The sequence below is a fragment of the Ipomoea nil genome, unplaced genomic scaffold, assembly GCF_001879475.1.
Source record: "Ipomoea nil cultivar Tokyo-kokei standard unplaced genomic scaffold, Asagao_1.1 scaffold0382, whole genome shotgun sequence".
Lineage (NCBI taxonomy): Eukaryota > Viridiplantae > Streptophyta > Magnoliopsida > Solanales > Convolvulaceae > Ipomoea > Ipomoea nil.
The window spans coordinates 1781198-1805196 of NW_017616810.1; the positions used below are offsets into that span (position 1 = coordinate 1781198).

Here is a 23999-nt window from a genome sequence, read left to right on the forward strand (position 1 = left end):
TGGTGTGGATCAATAAACAAACAAACAAAAAAATGAAAGTGAGAGGAAATCCAACTTTTTATAATCATTGATTTTTTTTTTTAATTATAATTAGTTAATTTTTTTTTACGAGAAATTCATAATTACTATTTGAAGGTTAGCATTGTCATACTGGTGTGTAATATAGCCAGCATGACCTTATGTGATAGTCTCGATCGAAAGTCAAATAAAGTGTTGATAAAAATTAAACTCGTGACATTATGTACAAGAATGATACTGTACCTACTTGATCAACTTTTTTATGCAAAATTGTAATTATTCTTGATTTTATAGCTAGTCAATCACAATGTGTTACATCAAAGAAATTTTTTATCCTCAAATATAACTAATGATATTTAATTAACTTAGAGCTTGAAATCTTGGAGTTGAAGTCAAACTCTTTTGGAGGGTATTTGGAGTCTTTTTCATGTAGGTGGGGCTATTAGATACTTTTCTATTGGGTCAAATCTTTTGCCCAATAACCTTGACTTTGACCAGTCAAATATTGGATAACAAAAAGCTTCCAAATGTGTCTACATGTGGACCGCAGACACGTGAGCTGCCAGATTAGGATCTTGTGCAATTTTAAGAAAACCATTACAAGGAGCAATTAATATTTATGTAAATTGAATTTTGTATTTTCCATCGTATCTAAAAAAAATTCATCTAACTCAACGTGGTTGAGGAATGGTACATTATTATTTTTTAAATCACTATTTAATATTTATCTCTTTTTATTACATTGATTGTTGGCACGAGTGCTGATAGTATAAAATACAATTAATATACCTATATGATAGTACAAAGTATAACTCAATATAACCAGTCTCGTATAGGGATGTCAATTGAACCCGCACCCGACGGGGAACCCGATTCTCCGCCCCGTCCCGTCCCCGATATATATATATATATATTGCCACACAACACACACAAATGTAGTACTTTGTATACAATATATATAATTTTAGAAGTATTCTTGTCATTGTATGTCATGCATATTTAAATAAAATGTTTAATTGTAAAATATTGAATACAACTTTGAATTGGGGATGGATATATATGTGTTATTTATTTAAATGTTTTTTAATGTTTATTATTATTATTTTTTATAACTTGTTAACGGGGTGGGGATTCCCCGTTCCCGAATAATCCCCGTGGGGATGGGGATGGGGGGAATTTTTCATTCCCCGGCGGGGACGGGGAATGGGAAGAAAGTCGGGGACGGGGATGGGGTATGTCCCCCGCCCCCACCCCACCCCACCCCGTTGATATCCCTAGTCTCGTAAAGACAACTTGCTAATCCACTCAATTGTATCAAATTGATGAATTGATATGTCTAATTAGAATTTTTTATAGTTTAGAGCCTAATTACTGAATTGATATTTCATCTTTAGTTTAAGGCTCCTATTTGAAACTTTTAAAAAAAAATCCTTTTTCAATGGTAATCATCTAAATACTTGACCTATGTTAACATACCAAGACAAAAAATAAGGGAAAAACTGTTTCCATAGAAAGTTGGTTCTTCCTCCATTAACTTCCACAGAGTTCATTCAACATAACAAAAAGATTTTGAAATTACTACTAAGATACTAACTTTCATTTGGGGCAGAATTCAGATCAAAGGAGGGATGCACAATGGATATACAGTTTAAACTAGATACCTATTCTTTGATTTGCAGACCTGTCTTGAGACATTCAATTTGTTAGCTCAATCAATGCATATTCTAGTGTTTGTGAATTGCACATTCCATCTGCTTTCGCCTGCCAAAAGGTTAGCAAATGTCAACATGGAAGAAGCTTTGAAGATCAACAATCATTAGCCACATTATATTCATTTTGCTGTTATTAGGTAATGTATCCAAGACTTGTAAGTAAATCAAGAGTTTGGTTCTATGGTGATTGTTAATCCGGGCGCTTACCTCTGCTCTGAAGATGCTCAAGACCTCTTCATTAAGTGTGGTAACATTAGCATCCAGTACTTGAAGTCCTAGTGAATCCATAATTTCCATCAGCCTCGAGAACCCACCTCTGCTATGTTTTCCGATGAATCTAAGCATGAAAACTCTTGCATCAATCTGGTTTACTTCCACGTGCGCCTTAACAGAAGATGCAAAACCATGTCAGCCTTCTTATGCAAATATGCAGATCATTTTATTGTCAAGAACAAGAAATGGCTAATACCTTCTTTGGGACGTTGTTACTGATACTGCATGAGCTCTGGCTCTTCTTTGAAGTCTGTTCACTATCTTTGCGCTCTTCATTAAGATCGGGGGTCACATGTTGGGCTATTCTCTGACTGGCATCGTCTTCATCAATCTCATTCAGCTCGTCCTCTAACTCCTTCACAATCTGTTGAAGTTCCCTTACGTAATCAATAGCGTCTGCAAGTATTGACGCCCTGTCCATCTGTAAGATATTCTCATAAGTGTAGGAACAAGAGCAACTGTCAATGAATTCCAAAATCATCATATGGAAACAAAAAAAAAGAGCAATGTTGCAAAAATCGCGCCTAGGCGCTAGGCACTCGGCCTCCTAGGCGGCCTAGGCGCCCGCCTAGGCGTTCTAGGCGCCTGCCTCCTAGGCGGCCTAGGCGTTCTAGGCGCCTGCCTCCTAGGCGGCCTAGGCGTTCTAGGCGCCTGCCTAGGCGCCCTAGGCGGTCCCCAGGCGCCTAGCAATTTTTTCAACATTGAGAAAGAGAGCTATCTAACCTTAGTAATATTGGGAACTAGAGCCCTTAGAGCAAAGAGACCGTCTTTTATTTTGTTTCTTCTGTTTCTCTCTGTCACAAGATTCTTAGAACGGTATTGTCCTCTCTGCCTCTTTTGGCCAGTTACAACGGCATTTCTAGCAATATCATAGGTTACACAACTCAGTGAAAGATCATCGATTTTCATCGTGGTTGGATGTTGATTGCAATGCAGCTTCATTTTCTCCTTGAACAGGTCATTTGACTGGTTAAACGATTCGCTTAGAGACACAAGGTTAGAAACCGAATCACACTGCAAGCGTTCGGTACTTGCGGGAGTAGAACCAGTAGAAGACCCGTGGATGCTCGGGTTACTGCAGGGTTCAGATACTTGAGAAAGTTGCGCTGTAGCAAGCAAATCAGCACAGTGCAGAGATAAATCAAGAGCTTGCTGTTGTCTGCTCATACTGAAATAGGCCATATCATTCATGGCTTCTTCTACATAGAACTTGAACCTATTTTTAACAAACTCTATTGTCTTCTGATCTTTTGGGATCTGCAGAAAAGGAATCAACAGATCATATACACATACATGAGCTTGGTTTCAGAGATTAAATTTCTTAAACTGTTTTAGTAATAGTCAAGAATGAGTCTTACCAGCCTTGAACTGTAGAGCTCAATAAGACCACCAGCTACAGGAATCAAAACCTGAGTACCACTGGTCCCCTGCCAAATGAGGAAAACTTTAAACTCTAGTTTTAAACAGGACAGTGTGGAACTCAGTTTCAACTACATTAAGCATTTCATGAGGATCTTCATATATTCAATCAAGAAAAACTTGAAATTAGGGGCAATCTCAATCAAGTTGGTCAGACTATTGGCTTGGTAACCACAATGTTTCAAGTTTGACTTATACGCCTTCTTGGTTTGAGCTGATAAATGGCAACCTAAACTGATTTACCTCCTTGTGATCCTTTTCCGGGTAGGTTCACACGGCAAGGTTTAAGTTCACAGAAACATAACCAGAAGGAAGAAACAGTATACTACTCACATCTGGGGCCTTTGAATCTGATGCATATCCATGGATTAACCACTTGGGCTCCTTCAATATTACTACCTCTCCTCGAATCCTATTGTCATCAGTGCCAATATCAGAAACAACAAACGAAACACTACTAACAAGGAAGCAAAATGATAAAGACAGAGACAAAAACATACCCAGAATACAAGGGAATAGAGGTAGGAAAAGAAGCAAGTGCTTCACAAGCCATTGTTCTCACATGATGCTGAACATGAACATCCCTGCACAAAGGACCCAAATCCTGCTCCACCCCTTTTTCCTTCTTCACATTGCAAAGAACCCCATACGCTCCGCAACAACAACACCCCACCCACTCAATAAACCTAAAACACACCAGGCATAAAATCAAACACCACATATGCAAGTTATGTTTCATCAGTAATCAGTGTTTAGACATTTACGTTTACCTGGAAGGGTCATCGCCCAATCTCCAAATAACGCAGTAATCCCAATTCTTGGACTCCACCAGCGGCCTTAACCAGTGCAAAGCCGTCTCGGAAGCTCCCATGATAGGCTCATCAACTCCTCCAATGGCATTTACTATAAAGACTGCTTCCCAGAAACCTCTGCACTTTGTATAACAATAATGTCCCCCCTGGTTCCCACGGCTCATAACAACAAATTTGCTTTCGGACAACGGTTTAACCGATTGTCTGAAATGGGAATCGTTTATATCAGCGGGAAAATCTTTGTCAGAAGCATCTTGTACTGCCTGTCTCCCTCTCTGTCTCTATTCAGATTATATGCAAAGGGGTAGAAATGAAGAATTGACTGGAAAACTGCAATAGGAGGACAAAGTAATAGGTAGTTTCAGTTTCATAGTCATACCATCCAATGGTTCAAAATGCCCAACAGAAAGGTAATAATAACTGTACTACAAAGGTTATGATTTTTTTTTTTTTTGCTAGCATGGAAATTTTAGTCTTGAAAATATTCTTTATGAAAAACTTTTCATAAAATATCTTGGAAATTGTTTTCTAATTAGTTCATACTCTACAAACTTTAATTCTATCTAGTGTTTTAAATCAAGATGTATTTTTCTAAGATTTTAAAATATAATTCTTGAAAAAGTAGGGAGTAATACTTTGGCACTGTTTGGTAACATAATTAGCTTATTAGCACAATTGCAAAAATCGTACCTAGGCACCGATTAATCAGCGTCTAGCCACAATAAGGAACGCCAGAATCGGTATCCTCCGCTGCCGGCTGCACTTTTTTTTTTTTTTTTTTTTTTTTTTAAGGTTATTCGCTAAAACGACATCATTTTGGCGAATAACCTTAAAAAAAAACACACAATTTAGGCGCCTAGCGTCTTTTTCAACACTGTTTATCAGTCAATGTTGGCTTATTTGACCACTATTAATTGTTTGACTTTGTTAAACAATCAAATGAATCAATGAGTATTTGATTAATTAGCTTTTTGTAATTGTTTATTTCTTCAAAATGCTAAAATTCAAAAAGTTGTTCAAAGCAGTTTTTTCGATCAGTTTTTTGAGAAAGTCATTTTGCATGAAAGCAGCTAACAACTAATTTACTAAACAATTTTCTACAATCAACTAATGCTATCAACTAATCAAACACACTAACACAATCAACTAACAACTATTTACCAAACACCCCATTTACTTTTAATTTTTTAATACTAGTCGAATATTGCGCATTGTCACTGTACTGATTATTACGGAGTATTAACTAGAGAAATTAATATATACTATTTGAGAATACGTACTAAATAAACTCTACTATTGTGTTATTGTGTAATAGCTCAGAAATTATATAGGAGTGATAAATTACACTAAGAAGATCCAATGCAACGGGTTATACTAAGTTATTATATTTAATATGTAATTTAACTTTGTTAACAATTTATATTTAAAAAAAATATGGGTAAAACTAGAAAGAATTTAAAAATTTAAACAAAATGAGTATAAGTTATCGTTGCAACTTATTACATTCTACTCCTATTAAAACTTAAATCAAAATTTAATTTAATTATAGATCACCAAATTAGAAAAGTATGACCAGAAGTACAAGACATGATGTTTTATACAAAAAGTTTTGAATTCAATGATTATATATTCTGGTGTACCAACAAAACAAAGTTGGGGGGTAGGGAGTACCACTAAAAGGTCGAAATTTCAAAACATTTCACTATAACAACTTAAAAAAAGACATGCTTAGATTACTCCAGAAGGTAAAGTTAGGCTACACATAGAAACCACTCATAATAATGTACGTACAAAAACTTTAAGGGGCCGTTTGGTTCACGGAATGTTAGATTACCTTAGGGAATGTTAGATTGCTGGGAATGTTAGATTACTGGGAATGTTAGATTCCTGTGTTTGGTTAAAATTGAGGTATGTAATATAATCATGTTTGGTTTAGGGTTATCTTTTATATATATATATATTCCTGTGTTTGGTTTAGGGTTATCTTTTATATATATATATATATATATATATATATATATATATATATATATATATATATATATATATATATATATATATATATATATATATATATATATATATATATGTAAATATGTTAAGGATATTATACTATATAGAATTAAAATGACAAAATTTATAAATATCCAAGGTTATCTTACATAATCTTAGAAAATGAAGGGAATCACATTCCCTTCAAAATCCTATGTGGAGGGAATGTTTCATTCCCTGGGAATGTTATATTCCCTCCGAGAATATGAACCAAACACAGGAATGTAAGCTCGGGAATGTCACATTCCCTTGGTTATGTAATATAACCTGAACCAAACGCCCCCTAAAGAGTAAAAGATTTACTTCTCAAAATGTTTTCTACTGTTCTAAACTTTTTCTCGCGTTATTTTCGTAAATTTCATTTCCTTGGGTTTTATATTTTCGTTCAAGACAAGCACCTTCTCAGATGGCATGTAATGACATCTCACAAGGTCATGAGATCAAGCCTCAGTGAATATGTTTGAACGTATACTACGATACATACTACAATGTAATAGAGTCAATACTATTCAAAAAATATTTTTCGTTCAATTTCATGTTCATGTGCTACCTAGAAAATGATCAATCATTATTGTGCAGGCCATGGTCCATACAAGTTGTGTGGACCATATTTTGTATATTGTAAAATAATGTACATTCAGTACAAAAATAATGAACATTTAGTATATTAAAAATGTACATTGTATCCAGAGAATGTACATTATTTGAGTATTGAAAGTATATTATTTTGTACAATGTACATTCAGTACATGAATAATGTACATTTAGTATATTAAAAATGTACTTTTTGTTATGGTCCATACAACACTGTGTGGACCATGATTTGCTGAAAACGATACTGCCAAACATCTTGTTTGGTTATATATATAGGGGCACGCTCAGTGAGAATGGATGCTAAAAAAGAACTGAGAATCAAACGTAGTCGTTCATGTGTTGTTCAGATTTATCAAATCAAATGTAATTTAAAACAAAAAAGACGTGGTGATATTTTCATAAATAACTTAAATTTTGGTGCAAGTAATTGGTGCAAATGTGCAAATAAAAGTGCAAGTAAAATCATTTAAAAGTGCAACCATTTTCACTTAATAATGCAAGTAATATACATTTTTAACATTATTGGTGCACTTAACGATAACGTCTTTCACATTGGTGCACTTAATGATAACTTTCACATTGGTGCACTTAATGATAACGTTTGATGCAATTAATGATAACGTTAGGTGCATTTAATATTGATACTACACTTTTAATACATTTTACTTGCACTTAGGTGCACGTACTACATGAAACTATTACTTGCACTTTGAAGTTCAATTATTTATGAAAATCTCATCGCATTTTTAAAAAAATAGTGTTTTTGATCTGTTAGATCTGGAGACGTGGACGACTGTGATTGGTTCTCAGTTCTCTCATGGACATGTAGTTCTCAATTCTTTCATGGACATGTGGTTCTCATCACCTGATCTCTCTCTTTCACACACACATACTTGCTAAGGGTTTACTAATTGTTGAAATGTTTAACTAAAAAAATGAAAGGGTAATTTTATAATTATTACAAATTTTTAAGTTTGTAATTTTTTCTGTTTATTTTTCAATAATCATCTATCGATGATCAATTTAAATAAATAATGGATCATATTAACTTTTACTTTTTACACGAGAAGTATGTTCTCACCTAAACTCCAAACTCCCACCTCTCCCCACACCTTTAAATTATATATTGGGAATTTATTTTTACTATATATTATGGGGAGAATATACCATTAAGATTTTAAGAGATATATATATATATATATATATATATATATATATATATATATATATATATATATATATATATATATATATATATATCTGTGTGTGTGTGTGTGTGATTCTGTTAAGAGGTACTAGTTTGAAAATTAGTTTGCGGTACTATTCATATGGCATGTGTGTGGGGTAGAGATATACTTTTGTACAAATAACAAAATTATTCCACCTTTTACAGATCAGTTAATTTTCTGTAATAAATTTTTTTTTTCTAAATAAAATCCAATGTATGATGATAACTGCATCTGATATGATGTTTAAAGTTTACTGAAAATTATAGAAAATATATTATAAAACTTTTTTGATGGAATATTGTACGTCAAATTAGTTCAATAAACTTAATTCAAAAAGTTATATATGAAAGCCTAGTTTGTTACACATGCTTTAGATATGACATTTACGACCCATTTAGTTGACATGAATTACATTTTAATTAAAACATACCTCTTTCACATTTCTAATTATAGTGTTTAGTTAGAGGGAATTGCAATTCCCTCAATTTGTTGAATTAGAATTCATATTCCATGGGAATTAATAGAATTATTCCAATTTGGTGGTAGCTAGGAAAGGGAAAAACTAAGAAATTACTATATTGCCCTTTATTACGCGATTTCAATTTATTTATTTTTTGTCCAAAATAAATAACCGAGTCAAAAATTATGCCTCGTCAAAGTTTTTATACTTTGCAACTAGTACAAACTACGACAAGTCAATACTAATATTGTAAATTGGCGTATTTTGGTCATTTGGCGAATAACCCTTAAAAAAAAAAAAAAAAAAAAAAAAGTGTACGGTTCAGCCAGCTAGGCAATCTAGGCGGCCACCTAGCCGTCCCGCTGCGAAGGAGGCCGATTCCGGCCTTCCTCGCCGCGGCCGGGCAGCGCCTAACGCCTAGCCCCTAGGCGCCAGCGCGATTTTTACAACATTGGTATCAAGTGTAAATTAAATATTTTATTGAAGCATTCATAACCAAATACTGAAATACCCCATGCAATACAATACAAATTTACAAGATTTTTGTAATGATTAAATTTAATTACATACATAATTTCAAGTAATTAAATTAAGTTCATTCATCATCCATGCCAATTAAGAATCATTATCTAACGTTAACAGTTGGATCTAGAGTATATTCTTCAAATACTGCTTACAGGATCATTGAGTTAAACCCGGGCCGGATCGGAGTATATTATTCCAGAGCTTAGTATGATGATCTGGTGGCGGGTTTGAACTGCATATGATGAACAGCAAACCTAGCAGCTCTATCTCCTTTCCCCCCACCATTATCGGGTGCCATAAAGCTACTGGTAGATGGTTCATCCCCACCGCCACCGGCTGCCGCCGCCACTTTTGCAGAACCAATAATTCTCTTCCCAAGCTCCAAATCCCTTCCTCCTTCATGGCTCTGTAGTTTCCCCTCCCACTCTCTCGGCAGCTTTCCATCGCCGCCATGCGGGCCGTGATCGTGGATTTTCATGGTGTTCTTAGGGTTGTGATCGTGGTGGTCGCTGCTTCTTCTTCTGCAGAGGCGGTTGGCGATGCAAGCCAGGACGCTTACGACTAGGATGACGGCGAGGACCAAGAACACTGTCCCGAAGGATCCGTTTGAATGGGAGGATGAGGAGGAGGAGGATTGGGATGGGATATTATTGGTGCTGTCTGGGTGGACTGGGACATTGTTGTATGGGTAAATTAGGGGTTGGAATTGTTGAGACATGTTTTTTTTTTTTTTTTGTTTTTTTTTTGTTTTTGTTTTAAGGTTTACTTTGTGTTTGGGTTTGGCCTTAAAAGGAGTACGTGTGGGTTCTTTGAGTGGAAACAAAGGAAGGTTTTGGGGTGAAGTGGTGGGAGAGGCAAATGAGGAGGTTAAGCAAACTATATATTGGGTTCTGATTCTTCAAAGGGAATCTCTTATTATTATTTTTTTAATGTATGCATTATGTTAATCCTGCTATTGTGTAATAACTAGTATTTTCACTTGTACGATGCACGTAATGGATTTGTTATAATATATTAAGAAATATTTGGATCGATATAGTGTAATTGAAGATATGGTTGAATCGTTTATGTTTGATGATGTTATCATTGCTTGAATTCGAGCAAATAATTGCTCAAATTAATAGTTAATATATATATATGTACGCATGCAGTGTTATAACTATAGAGATTTTTATATATCAACTGTTTAGGATTTTTATAAGTTGGGAAAATGTGTCCGTTCTCTAGCAATTTAGTTATAGTAATCAATTGCTATCCTAATTCATTTGTATAAATGATATATTTTGTCCAGATATATAGCAATTTTGTCATTTTGAAAAAAAAAAAAAAAACATAATATTATCTATTGTACTTACACTGCACATTATTATGTAAAGGGAAGAAATAGTATAAAATTCAAAACCACATACTTATTATTATTATTATTATTATTATTATTATTATTATTATTATTATTATTATTATTATTATTATTATTATTATTATTATTATTATTATTATTATTAATTGTCCCGTGCGATGCACGTACTATTATTAATTTAACAAATGTATCAATTAAATTTTTGACATTTTCTAAAATTAACAAAGAAAGTAATGATTGTGGAAACAGAAAAACTTAGTTCTTCAGCTCAGAATTAGTTTTATTAAACGTGTAAGTATAACTATACAATTTAATATTTAATATTTTTAAAAGTTTAATTAGGTTATTATTATGTTTATTTTAAAGGTTATTGTTACTTGTATTATTATTTGAATTTGAAATAATACTTTAATTATATAACTAACGCATTTAAATAAAATTTATACACAAAATAACAGGCAATATTTGTCGAAAATCTCCACAAAAAACTTATTCATTTGAAAAAGATTATTTATGTAAGATTATTTATAGATACGTAAATCACACAACGGAGCTGAACTGCATTAAAAAAAAAAAATCATATACAACAAGTTTGATTGAAAAGTTGCTGACAGTACAAAAATTGAATTAACCCCTGGCTTTTATTACAAGAATTATTCTCCACTTACTCGGCTACATCTTTCGCGGGTTGAGGTGGTATCTCTGAATTCAAGAATGTTGGATCTTTAGTAGCTTTGATTAGGAGACAAGGTAAACACATATTCTTTTACATTAGTAAAAAAAATACATCCACTACACCTATAAAAGTGTTTCCGCTGCTACACTTGTACAGGTGTAGCTTTGATTATGAGACAAGGTAAACACATATTCTTTTACTAGTACAAAAAAGCACATCCACTACATCTATAAAAGTGTTTCCGCTACACCTGTGTACATGTGTAGCGGATTAGGGTGTCTATGAAAGTGTTTGACTTTTCGCGACACTCATACAGGGTGTCGCGGAACGTATATGAATTTTATTTTATTTTTAATAAACACTTTCCGCTACACCCTCTCGCGGAAAGTTACCATTTATATATATATATATATACTAGTTTTTTACGCGCATTGCGCGATTGGGATAATGCCCAATGTTTTTTTTTTTTTTTTAAATAAGTACTTTAAAGTATATTAAGGCAAGATTATATTGAAATTGTTCATGCATAGATAATTGAAGGTTGAATTTGCGTATTTAAATATGTAATTCTTCTCCCAAAGGTTGAGTCCCCAACCCCAAGGCCCCCCCACACTCCGACCCGACAGAGCATTGTGGGAAGTTGTAAATCACGGTGACTCAATGGTTCAGCAGACATGGCCAAATGCTGGTACGCACAAGGAATCTGCCCACTTTGGACATAATTCACGCATTGCCGCCGCTGAGGTTCAAACCTTGGTCTCTTCTCCCAAATACTACCCACTAAACCATTGAGCTAAGCCCGTGCAGGTTAAATAGGTAATTCTAAGTTTACAAATGCAAGATAATATAGTCAATATTGATTATAATTGTCAATAAAATAATTGTATAGGTATGGTTGAAACCAAATACGGGACATAAGGGCATAAAATATGAAATATATACTAATATTTTTTTAGGAGATTCCGACATTAGGATTTGTGGTTAAGTTCTATTAAGACTTTAATATTAGAATTAGATTAATGGTGTAGTTATAATTCTATATTAGACTTTAATATTAGAATTAGACTAACGGTGAATTAACGGAAAAGTTAAATGGATAATCATATAATTAAGGATAAATTAGAAAATCTTAAAAGAAAAAAAATTAAAACCTGAAAAATATGAACCATTCATTTGATTTAATAATTTGGCGGTCATTTTTTCTACCCAATGTTAATAATTAAATAAATTCGTTGGTCAAATCCGCTTGTATAATCCGCTAACGTTAACCGCTAACTACTAATTGTCAAACAAGGACATTGCGAGGTAGTTCTCACTTATTGTGTGATTTGAATACTCTCTTTGTCACAAAATCTCTCAAGTAGTTAATATGGTTGGCTTTATTAATTATATATATTTTTTAATTTTTTCATGATATTAATAAAATACTTGGTAAATAAATATATAGCATTATTTTATGTTATAACTTTGATATTTAATTAGAAAAATAGTGCACAAAAAAAGATAATAGATAATGTAGTGAATATAATCAATTGATGAATTTGAATGTAAAAATTTTTGAATTTGAGAAAAATAAAAACAATATAACTAATGAAAATATTTCTTTTAATTAATTTATTGATAATTAATAATTTGTTTTTCACTGAATAAAGACATTGTAAGGACAATGTAGCGAATATAATCAATTAATAAATTTGAATATAAAGAATTTTTATATTGAAGAAAAATAAAGACAATATAACTAATAGAATTTTTTTTTTTTAATAAAGACATTGTGAACACATAATTCTAAAGTAAAGAAATGCATATGTATTATTTTTTGTTGTAACTACTAAATTATTATTATTTTTATATATAATTTAATAAGAGTAAAATAGAGTACTAATTATGCCAACTTTAATTGGGATGAGGTTCGAACCTAAGACTTTTTTTTTATTGAAATCAATGAGTAAGTTAACGGTTAACTAACGGCAATTCTTAAAATTTTAACGGAATTAGTAACGGTGTGTGGGTATTTTAGGAAATTTTAGTGTAAAATTTAAATCTGATCAATCTTTTAATCAATCTGAGCCATTCATTTGATTAAAATCTGTGACCGCCATTTTTTCTACCCATTATAAGCCTAACTCTCTTGGGCTCTTATTAGTATAGTAGATAGTAGATATATATATATATATACATAGAAGTCGGTTCCCGTGTGGATGGGCACCTCAGGTGTGGAGTTTAATCTGAACCATTGATCTTGCTTAAACTTATATATCAATAATCTATTTGAAAATAATAGAGGTGGCAAATGGGCAATTCAGCCCACTACAGTAGCACTCAATTAGCCCGGTTACTATAGTGGGTTGAGGTTGCCCAAATTGTGTGTCACAATGATAATTTCATATCGAAATTTGTTAATTTTATTTTAGGAAAAATATCATTTTTTCTCTTGAGTTATATACTTATAACACATTTTCTCTCTGAATTATTAAATGATATTTTTTCATTCTGAAATGTTAAATATACATATTTACCTTTAAAATAAATATTTCATTTATTTTTCTTCTTCAACATATAATGACCACGATTTGGCTCAAATCGAACCTACACTAGCAACCAAACTGAAATATTCCGATTATAATTTAGAATTGAAACCCGATATTTAGAGTTTATAAAAATTGTGAATCAGAACGACCGGTTCATGTTCCGAACTGAAAAAAAATAAAATAATTTATTGTTGAATTTAAACTATTTTAAAATAAAGTTTGAAGTTTGAACCAGTAGTTCAAACTGGATCCGGAACTGTGAACCGACGGTTCAAAATCAAAACCAAATCGTGGTCATATATATTTATATGTGAGAATCAGAATAAATGTAAAAAAGAGCATACACTGTTTGTAAATATTATAATTCTAATTTTAAGCTAATGCTAGTAGTTGTTCCCCGCCGATTCACGGTATCCGTCTATTAGGACTCTATGCATTTGGGTTAGATTATAATTTCATATCCTAGTATCGCTGTGATTCCCTCACTATATATATATATATATATATATATATATATATATATATATATATATATATATATATATATATATATATATATATATATATATATTGTATCTTGTATCTATGCAATTAAGTTTAATCAATAGAATTCATTCAATTCTCATCGGATATTAATTAAATAGGATTCTCTGTTTTTTTCATTGTTGTCCGTGTCGTCAGTCAGAAAAGGTTGCAGTTGAATTGTAATTCCAAGGAAGCCACAATTACGCCGTTTGATTGGAGAGAATTGCAATTCCCTCAAATTGCTAAATTAGAATTTATACCCCTCCCCAAAGAATTGCAGGTGGTCCATGGGAGACAAGCTACACGTTACTAGAGAAGAGTTCCAATGAGAACACTTGCTTAGGTGAGAACGTGAGAACAAATCGTGTGTATCCATGGGAGACAAGCTACACGTTACTAGATGCACACGATTTATTCTCACGTTCTCACCTAAACAAGTGTTCTCATATGATGATTGATATATATATATATATATATATATATATATATATATATATATATATATAGTCGCGTTCTGGTGTGAACGACGGCCCAGGAGTGAACTGCGAACCAACCAGTGCGTGTCACCTGTCCTTCAGTGCATGTAAATGTGTTATATATATGGGCAAGTAGTTGGTGCACCTATGCAAGTAAAAAGTGCAGGTAAAATCACTTACAAATGCACCTACTTTCCTCTACAAGTGCATGTAATTTTACATTGTTAACATTCATTCATCGGGTGCACCTACTTTCACCTACAAGTGCATGTAGTTGGTGCACCTATGAAAGTAGGGGTGGGCGTAATTCGGATTATCCGAACCAACACCCGAAACCCGAACCAAATTTTAAAATTTGGGTGAACTCAAATAGTTATCGGTTCGGATATATTAAATTTTGGTATATTCGAATATAAATTCAGTTCGGATATCGGGTGCTAAAAATTTATCCACACCCGTCCCGAAACCCGAACTAACCGAAATTTTATTATTATAAATATAATAATATAATTTATATATTTAGTTTTAAATGTATTTCATAATTAATAATACATTAATTTTTAAAAGTCTATTCGTTAATTATTAGTATTTGTCTTATTTTTAGTTTGATACTATATGAAAAAATATAAATAATAAAATAATAAAATCATTAAAAAATTCAAAATTGATAAAATAATATTTTGGGTATATCCAAACTAACCCGAAATAAATTCGAAATAATTTCACCCGAACCGAACATATCGGAATTAAATTTGGTTTGGATATCGGGTGTCAAAGTATCACTCGAAATTTTCAGATATTCGAAATAAAATTCGGGTATCACTCGAACCGAACCGACCCACCCCTATATGCAAGTAAAAGTACGTGCTGGGTAAAATCAGTTACAAGTGCACATATTTTCACCTACAAGTGCATGTAATTTTGCCTTATTAACATTCATTCATCGGGTACACCTACTTATAAGTATAGGTGCACCTAAATTTAGACACATAGAGTAGCTAATTGGTTCATAATTCGTTTCTGGACACACTGTTTGCACCTGAAGGCAACTCACCTATTAAGTATTAACAATAAGACTTCAGTTTTCACTCTTCCCTTTCCTAGGAATTCCTACCACTCGGAAAAAAAGAAGGCTTGAATATAATTGTGGATCATGAATGATTTGTGGGTGGTGTGAATATAAAAACAGTGTTTATTTTTTATTTTTTATTTTTTTCTAAAGAAGAAGAATAGTCTATGTTCACATTACAGAATAAATTTTTATTTTTTTCTAAAGAAGAAGAATAGTCTATGTGATTTGTGGGTGGTGTGAATATAAAAACAGTGTTTATTTTTTATTTTTTATTTTTTTCTAAAGAAGAAGAATAGTCTATGTTCACATTACAGAATAAATTTTTATTTTTTTCTAAAGAAGAAGAATAGTCTATGTTCACATTACAGAATAAATTATGGCACTGTTTAATAAATGACTGTTAACTGATAATTGTTAATTAGAAGGTATAATTAGTTGATAATATTAACTGATTGTAGAAAGGTATTTGTTAAATTAGTTGTTAGCTGATAGCTGTTTGGTATAATTTCTTTTCTTAAAAAACTAATTTAAAAGTTGCTTTGAGTAACTTTTTCAATTTTAACATTTTGGAGTACAACAAACTAATTAACCAAACACTTATATTGATTTTTAAACCAAGTCAAACAACGAATAGTGATCAAATAAGTCAAAATTAACCTATAAGTTAATTATTTTACCAAACAGGGTCTATAAGTTAAAATTTATTATTATTTATTTCATATTTGCAACAACAAATAATTATAGTTTATTTAGGAAAAAGAAGGCTTGAATTATTGGGGATCATGGATGATTTGTGGGTGGTGTGAATATAAAAACAGTGTTTACTTTTCCTAAAGAAGAAGAATATATAGTCTATGTTAACATTACAGAATAAACTATAAGTTTTTTTTTTTTTTTTTTTTTTGAATGCAAGTGACTCTATTACAATGTAGTATCTGTTCATATCTTCTCAACCTAGTTAAGCACAAGAAGTCAATGACGCCTCCTCCGAGACTCAAACTCACAACCTCCTATATGTAAATCCAACCCGATTGCCATCTGAGCACAAAGTGTTTGACGAATAAATTATAAGTTAAATTTATTATTATTTTTTATTTCATATTTGCAACAACAAATAATTATAGTTTATTACATATGAATAAAATTTACACTGTACACATTGTCGGGTAATAACTGTAAATTTTTTTATTCATAAAAAATAATTTTAGTTTGTTTGGTTCATGAGTTTACACACTATGAACATGAATCAAAATCATAGTTACATGGCGTTTGGTTGGGGAGGGGGAATTACGTGGGAAATGAATTGCAATTCCATGGGATATGAATGACTAAGTGGGAATTTAAATTCCAGTGTTTGGTTTACAGGAATAGAATTACTGCGAATTTCAATTCCAATGTTTGGTATACATGCATGGGAATTGAAAGGGAATAAGTAGTATAAAGTAAAAAATGTTCATTATTGTTGTTAGGCATTAATTTAGGTTAAAAAGGGAAGGGGTAATTTTGACTCATTACTATCTTTTTTTCTTCCTAAAATCTCAGTTAATTCCATGAAAATGGGGGAATTGCAATTCCATTGAATTGTAATTCCTTTCAACCAAACAAGAGAATTTTGTGGCCTTTGGAATTAAATGAGAATTAAGTTGGAAGATAATTTAAATTCCCTTCAACCAAACGCCCTGTTAGTGTTTGATACGGTTGACAACTTGTTAAAACACAACTATGAGTTTTGATCAACCCTTCAGTTAAAAATTATATTCCCTAATTAAAAAAGGGTATCATTCCATATTATTGATAGTCTAATTTTTAAATTTTAGTGAGTATTTTTAGATTTTTTTTTTGTTAATATTGATGCTTTGAATTGGATGCCATTATATCATGATCAATTGTCTTGATTTTTTATTTTCATATTTTTTAAACATTTATTTCCATATATAAGGTCATATACAACTAAATATCAATATTGGTAATCATTCCAATTCCACCTACCACCAAACATACAAAATACTTTCATCACTCTCATTACAGTTATCAAGTATTTGATTTTCATTCCAATTTTAATTTTAATGGAGCGAACCAAACACACCCTTAGATTTATCTTGAATTGTCACAATAGAATTTGCAATTTTTATTTTTACTTTTTAATACTCCATACTACAAATGTTAGAGTTAATACTCAATATAGTCTTCGACTATAGTGGTTTTACTTGATTTAGTCCTAAGTGACTTTTTGTGCTCAATTTAGTTATCGACTTTTATGATTTTACATAATTTAGTCTTTTATTAAAAGTTCTGTCAGTTGGCTATTATAAATAGGGTTCTAATGGTAATTTATCATCCTTCATTTCATTTGGGATGATTTATTTTTATTTTTTTTCCCTTTATTAAGCTCCACACAAAAATGTAGATGTTCATCCTCAAATAAACTTAAACCCTAAATAAATAAATAAAATATTCGACCACAGTAATTTCTCCAATTCTCCTCCCTTCTTGTCAAGTTTAGGCCAGGTTTGAGACCTGATGAGCGATTTGCAGTTGTCTTCTCAACGTGCTAGTCCAAATACCCAAGGAAGAAATATATAAATTGTCCGATTGCATTAAGATGGTCAACCCAAAGCTCGGTTACATTGTGAAACTCCTGATAGATGAAGAGAATGCTGGAGGTGTTTTAAATTAAAGAGGGAAGCTGTAGAACTCTTTAATTCTATTAGTATTGTTTTCAGAAAAGCTTATTGCAGCAATTAAATTGATATTTGTATGAACCTTAATTAAGGAAGAAATGTTGGGAAAATATTTATTTATTTAGGGTTGAAATTTATTTGGAGATTCTACATTTCTGCGTGGAGCTTAATAATGAGAATGAGATAAAGGATGATAAATTACATTTAAGGTCCATTTGGAAACCCGTAAATGACTTTTGAAAAATATTTTCTAGAAAATGAATCATTTTTCAGAAAACATTTTCCTTTCCGGTGTTTGGCTACACAACGAAAAATTAACTTTGTGTGTTTGGTTCATTTTCCAGAAAATGAGAAAGAAAAATGAAAAGAATTGAATACTTCAAAATTTTAATTGTTCAATATTTTTTTTATAAAATCCTTCTGTAAATAGCACTCTTTATATATATATATATATATATATATATATATATATATATATATATATATATATATATATATATATATATATATATATTAAAAAATTATTTTTAAATTTTTTTTAAATATAAAAAATTAATATTATTTGTAGACTTTACTTATTTTTTTAAAATTTTAATTTTTTTATCGCGGACTGGTCGACGAGGCCTGTCAACCCGTATGAGACGGGCTATGGTTACATGAAACCTAGCTTGCAGGTTTAGTGGGTCGACTCGTAAAAGCTCGCAAAAAATTAGACCCGAAAAGTTTTGCATGCGCATCCCTTGGAAAATAACTTCCTCCAAAAAAAGAGAAGTCATTTTTCCTCAAAATATACCTATTTTCCTTTGACTAAGACATTATTTTCCATTAACCTCATTTTCCCCCCTCTTGCGAAACATGAAAACTCGGAAAACATTATCCAGAAGTCATTTTCCGGATTTCCAAACGCACCCTAAGATTATATTTCTAATCGTTAGAACATTTAACAAAAAATTAAATTGTTTAAAATCATAAAAGTTGATGACTAAATTAAAAAAAAAAAGTCATTCAAAATTAAATTGAATAAAATCACTATAATCGAGAATTATATATGTCATTAACTCACAAATGTTATTATTCTTAACTATTAAGCGACACGTCAGGGGGTAAAGTGGATCCTGCCAGCGGGTCAATTAATAATACCCCACATGAAAATACACGTGAAAAAGACAAAATATATTCATGGTCGGCTAGGGTTGGGTAGGGGGACTTGGGGAAGACTTTTGAGAAGTCTTCGTATATAAAACAATTTTTATTTAAAAACAAAAAAGCTATGTTCACATTACGTGATTAATTAGTTATTATTGTGCTCAAGTGTGTGTGTGTGTATATATATATATATATATATATATATATATATATATATATATATATATATATATATATATATATATATAAATAAAAAAATATTATTGTGCTCAAAATTAGTTTAGATATTGAAGATTTGTACTTGAGATAATAATTTTACTTCTAAAATATAAAATCTAGTAATATTTTATCATTAATTTGCCTGAAAGGACTAAAGTTGATAAAAATAACAAAATTATACGTTAAAATTAAAAATATTTTAAAGTTATCAGCAAAAGTGATAATACCTCAAAAGTGGTGGACCGAAAGTGAAATTAATTCATTAATACTAAGAGCCACGTCAGGAGACTTGAGGAAAGACTTGGCGCAGTCTTCGTCGTCTCTACGCAGACCAGTGGAAGCCTTTTAAAGCATCGCATTCCGTTCTTCGTTCCATCGCTCAGTTTCTCTCAACTTTCTTACTCAGATAATCAATCTTCCAGTTCAGTAAGCGAAAAGGAGAAGAGAGAAAAGCATCTTCAATGGCGGAGCAGAACGGCGATGCACACGACCTCCGATCGATCCTCTGCTCTTCAGACAGAGATTTTCTGATTCGGAACAGCGGTCATCAGGTATTCATTTCAGGGATTTCCCCCAATTCTTCTATATGAAAAGTAGGCAGTTTAGTTAGATTTGTTGACCTGTCATGTTTGATCAGTTGATTGTAAGTTTTTTTTTTTTTTTTTTTTTTTTTTCTTGCGATTGATTGTGAGTGTTTTTGTTTCTAGCGATTAATTAGAGATTTTACTATTTTGTAGTGTTTTCTTATCAGCTTATGTGTGTAATTTCTGTTGATCCTGTAAAGAAGTTAATTGCGAGCTGCTGCTGTTAGTTTGATAGTAATTTTACAGTGAAGAATCTTTAGTAACTCCATGGTTTCTGGTTAAGTATGGAAAACTCGATACTTGACATTTAAACTTTCTCTTACCTAAGGTTTCCTGTGGGTTATGAGACTTTTAATAAAATTTGGGTTATGAGACTTTTAATAAAATTTTCTGTAAGTTGTGGAAGAATCTGATGTGAGGGTCTCCTTTCACCCAATTCTTAACCCCAGGGCCGTATTTTAAATTTTGGTGGCCCTGTTCTGGTAAATAAATGTGGCCCTACCAAAATCACAATTTTTAAAATCAATACATGCAAGTTTCGAACCTTTGACCTCCAAGTTAAAATACAATAAATATACATTTTTACCATCTCTTCATAGAACCTTTTAAGTTTAATTGAAAACTCTTAATTTTTATTTCTAAACTAGCTAGGTAAAAATTAAATATTGGACCTATAAAATTTGGGGCCCCTCTAAAATTGGGGGCCCTGTGCGGTAGCCCAGCTTGCACAGCCTAAAATCCGGCCCTGCTTAACCCATATACCTATATGTACCCATGTGATGTAGGGTAACACTTTTAGTCTAGATCCAAACAGACACTATTAAGTTCCTGAAATTGATTGCTTATGTGACTTTATGCTATTAGTAGTTTAGTTGCCAACTGAAATTCAAGTCTTCAATATTTTGCCTATCTTGATTATTTGAGTATTATTTTTCAATTCTTACTGAAGTAGTATATCTAATAGTTGGGTTGCATTGATGAGAAATGAATCGCAGTTATAGTCAATTAATGCTTCACTGATCTTATTTTGTTTGGCACATCAATCATCTTGTCTTTAAGTACTGAATTGAATATGGAACCAAGAGTGGAAATTTTATTTCCTGAATATATATATATATATATATATATATATATATATATATATATATATATATATATATATATATATATATATATATATATATATATATATATATATATATATATATATATATATATATATATATCCAAGAGGTGAGTTGTATCCTTGAATTTTCATTTCTTTTGTCAGGTTAAAGTTGATGATTTGAAGGGGAAGAAGATTGGGATATACTTCTCAGCATCGTGGTGTGGTCCTTGCCATCGATTCACCCCAAATTTAGCAACAGTGTATAATGAACTCCTTCCCAAAGGCAACTTTGAAGTTGTATTTGTGTCTGCTGATGAGGATGAGGAATCTTTTAAGGAATACTTTGGTAAAATGCCTTGGACTGCAGTCCCATTCTCTGATTCTGTCACTCGTGAACGGCTGGATGCATTATTCACTGTTAGGGGAATACCCCACCTTGTGATCCTTGATGAAAGTGGAAAAGTAACAACTGAAGATGGCGTTGATATTGTCCTTGAGCATGGGGTGGAAGCTTACCCTTTTACTCTAGAGAGGGTCAAAGAAATCAAAGATGCAGAAGATGCAGCTAAGAGGGAACAATCTTTGAAAACTGTCCTAGTTTCGACATCACGTGACTATGTGATTGCAGCTGATGGGAAGAAGGTATGGCTTTTAAAATTCTCTTCGTCATTGAGATTCCCATGTCCTACCTTCCTTGGTTCAATCTGCATTCTCCTTAGGAATTCAACTTTATAGTGATCTTTATATTGATTTTATTTATGTTGTATTTTCAAGGTACCTGTTGATGCTCTTGAAGGCAAGACTGTGGGCCTATATTTCTCAGTGGCTACGTGCGGTGGAAGCTCTGCTTTTACTCCAAAGCTGCGCGAAGTTTATCAGGAATTAAAAGAAAAGAATGCAAACTTTGAGATTGTGATGATACCCCTTGATGATGATGAGGAATCTTTCAAGGAAGCTTTTAAAAGCTTGCCTTGGTTTTCTGTTCCTTTTGGAGACAGAAGCTGTGAGAAGCTCGTGCGGTACTTTGAGCTCTGTTCACTGCCTACCCTAGTCATCATTGGGCCAGATGGGAAGACTCTTCAGTCTAACGTTGCTGAAGCCATAGAAGAGCATGGTGCCCTGGTCTATCCTTTTACTCCTGAGAAGTTTGCTGAGGTTGAAGAGATAGAGAAGGCTAAGAAAGAAAAACAGACGCTAGAGTCAATTTTGGTTAAAGGAGAAGTTGATTTTGTCATTGGTAAAGATGGAGTGAAGGTGAGATATTTGATACTTGGGTACCTGAGACACTTATGCTTAGCTAGTGTTACTAATCTTCCATATAGAGTCGATCTTGACATGAATATATACTTATTGTGCTTGCTGTTGTGTTTTGGAATTTATCGTGAAGTTGGTACAGAATTTATAAGCCTTACCTTGCTATTACAAATTGTCAAATTCTGATAAGTGATGAAAATATTGCAGATCCCAGTATCAGATCTTGTTGGAAAAAATATACTCCTATACTTCTCTGCTCATTGGTGTCCTCCTTGCCGTGCTTTTCTACCAAAACTCATTGAGGCATACCACAATATCAAAGCAAAGGATGATGCATTTGAAGTGATTTTCATCTCCAGTGACAGAGATCAGTCCTCCTTTGATGAATTCTTTTCTAAGATGCCATGGCTGGCTATTCCTTATGGCGATGATAGGAAGGGATCTTTGAGTCGCCTATTCAAAGTTCGTGGAATCCCAATGTTAGTTGCCATTGGAAGAACAGGCCGAACTCTCACCACTGAAGCTAGAAATTTGGTGATGAGTCATGGTGCTGATGCTTATCCCTTCACGGAAGAGCGTTTGAAGGAGCTTGAAGCTGAATATGAAGAGATGGCAAAGGGGTGGCCTGAGAAAATGAATCATGCCCTTCATGAAGAACATGAGCTTTTGCTTACAAGACGCCAGCATTATACTTGTGATGGATGCAATGAAGGGGGACAAGGTTGGTCATTCTATTGTGATGATTGTGACTTTGACCTCCACCCAAAATGTGCTTTGGAAGAAAAAAAGGAAGAGCCCACAGAAGAGGAGAGCCAGAAAGATGATGAGAAAACAAAGGAGGGCTGGGTTTGTGATGGTGAAGTTTGTAAGAAAGCTTAAGAAGTTTTTCGAGGTCTGTGGATTGTTATTATTGCCATATTGCATATGCTGAGCTGTTTAATTCTTATATCCATCATATACTCATATTTATTACGGAGTACTAGGTTAATGCTGTATCAACCCTTACTTTGTGTGATGTATCCCCAATAAAACTGGTTTTCTGATAGTTTTGTCTTTGAGTTGGACAAATCTCTAGATGATTGAGACATAGATGCTCTGAAGTCTGAACATAATTTATATTGATAGTTAGAGTTGTTAAAATGAGCTTAGTGAGTTAGGTTGGCTCGCCGTATCACATAAGGAGCATTATTATGTGGACCATGATTCACACAGTTGTGTGGACCATAAATAAAAAATATATTATTTTTTGTACATAAAATACACTATTTGAATA

The 23999-nt window shown here is 32.5% G+C and overlaps 3 protein-coding genes across 3 annotated transcripts; 1 reads left to right on the plus strand and 2 right to left on the minus strand.

Annotated features, from left to right (window-relative positions):
* Window positions 1-1520: 1520 nt before the first annotated feature.
* On the minus strand, window positions 1521-4604 carry LOC109171809 (transcription factor ABORTED MICROSPORES). The gene is made up of 8 exons (XM_019320886.1): window positions 4193-4604; window positions 3923-4108; window positions 3756-3834; window positions 3362-3430; window positions 2727-3260; window positions 2200-2424; window positions 1938-2114; window positions 1521-1779 (listed from the first exon to the last, which is right to left on the minus strand). The coding sequence occupies exons 1-8, from the start codon at window positions 4396-4398 to the stop codon at window positions 1714-1716; spliced, it is 1542 nt and encodes a 513-aa protein (XP_019176431.1). The 5' UTR covers window positions 4399-4604; the 3' UTR covers window positions 1521-1713.
* Window positions 4605-9296: 4692 nt separating this feature from the next.
* LOC109171842 lies at window positions 9297-9812 on the minus strand. The gene has a single exon (XM_019320918.1). The coding sequence runs from the start codon at window positions 9810-9812 to the stop codon at window positions 9297-9299; it is 516 nt and encodes a 171-aa protein (XP_019176463.1).
* A 10258-nt stretch (window positions 9813-20070) lies between these two features.
* On the plus strand, window positions 20071-23775 carry LOC109171971 (probable nucleoredoxin 1). The gene is made up of 4 exons (XM_019321088.1): window positions 20071-20331; window positions 21635-22114; window positions 22247-22726; window positions 22934-23775. Exons 1-4 carry the CDS (start codon window positions 20242-20244, stop codon window positions 23603-23605), a joined length of 1722 nt encoding a protein of 573 aa, XP_019176633.1. The 5' UTR covers window positions 20071-20241; the 3' UTR covers window positions 23606-23775.
* The last annotated feature ends 224 nt before the right edge of the window (window positions 23776-23999 follow it).

What these genes read in the sequence shown, in the direction of transcription:
- LOC109171809 (XM_019320886.1), bottom strand. Translation starts at nt 4,398, where the DNA reads ATGAGCCGTGGGAACCAGGGGGGACATTATTGTTATACAAAGTGCAGA. An exon ending in TCTATTCCCTTGTATTCTGG is followed by an intron (nt 3,835 to 3,922) that starts GTATGTTTTTGT and finishes TGATGACAATAG; the next exon opens with GATTCGAGGAGAGGTAGTAA. An exon ending in TGAGCATCTTCAGAGCAGAG is followed by an intron (nt 1,780 to 1,937) that starts GTAAGCGCCCGG and finishes ACCTTTTGGCAG; the next exon opens with GCGAAAGCAGATGGAATGTG.
- LOC109171842 (XM_019320918.1), bottom strand. Translation starts at nt 9,812, where the DNA reads ATGTCTCAACAATTCCAACCCCTAATTTACCCATACAACAATGTCCCA.
- LOC109171971 (XM_019321088.1), top strand. Translation starts at nt 20,242, where the DNA reads ATGGCGGAGCAGAACGGCGATGCACACGACCTCCGATCGATCCTCTGC. An exon ending in TTGCAGCTGATGGGAAGAAG is followed by an intron (nt 22,115 to 22,246) that starts GTATGGCTTTTA and finishes TGTATTTTCAAG; the next exon opens with GTACCTGTTGATGCTCTTGA. An exon ending in TTGGTAAAGATGGAGTGAAG is followed by an intron (nt 22,727 to 22,933) that starts GTGAGATATTTG and finishes AAAATATTGCAG; the next exon opens with ATCCCAGTATCAGATCTTGT.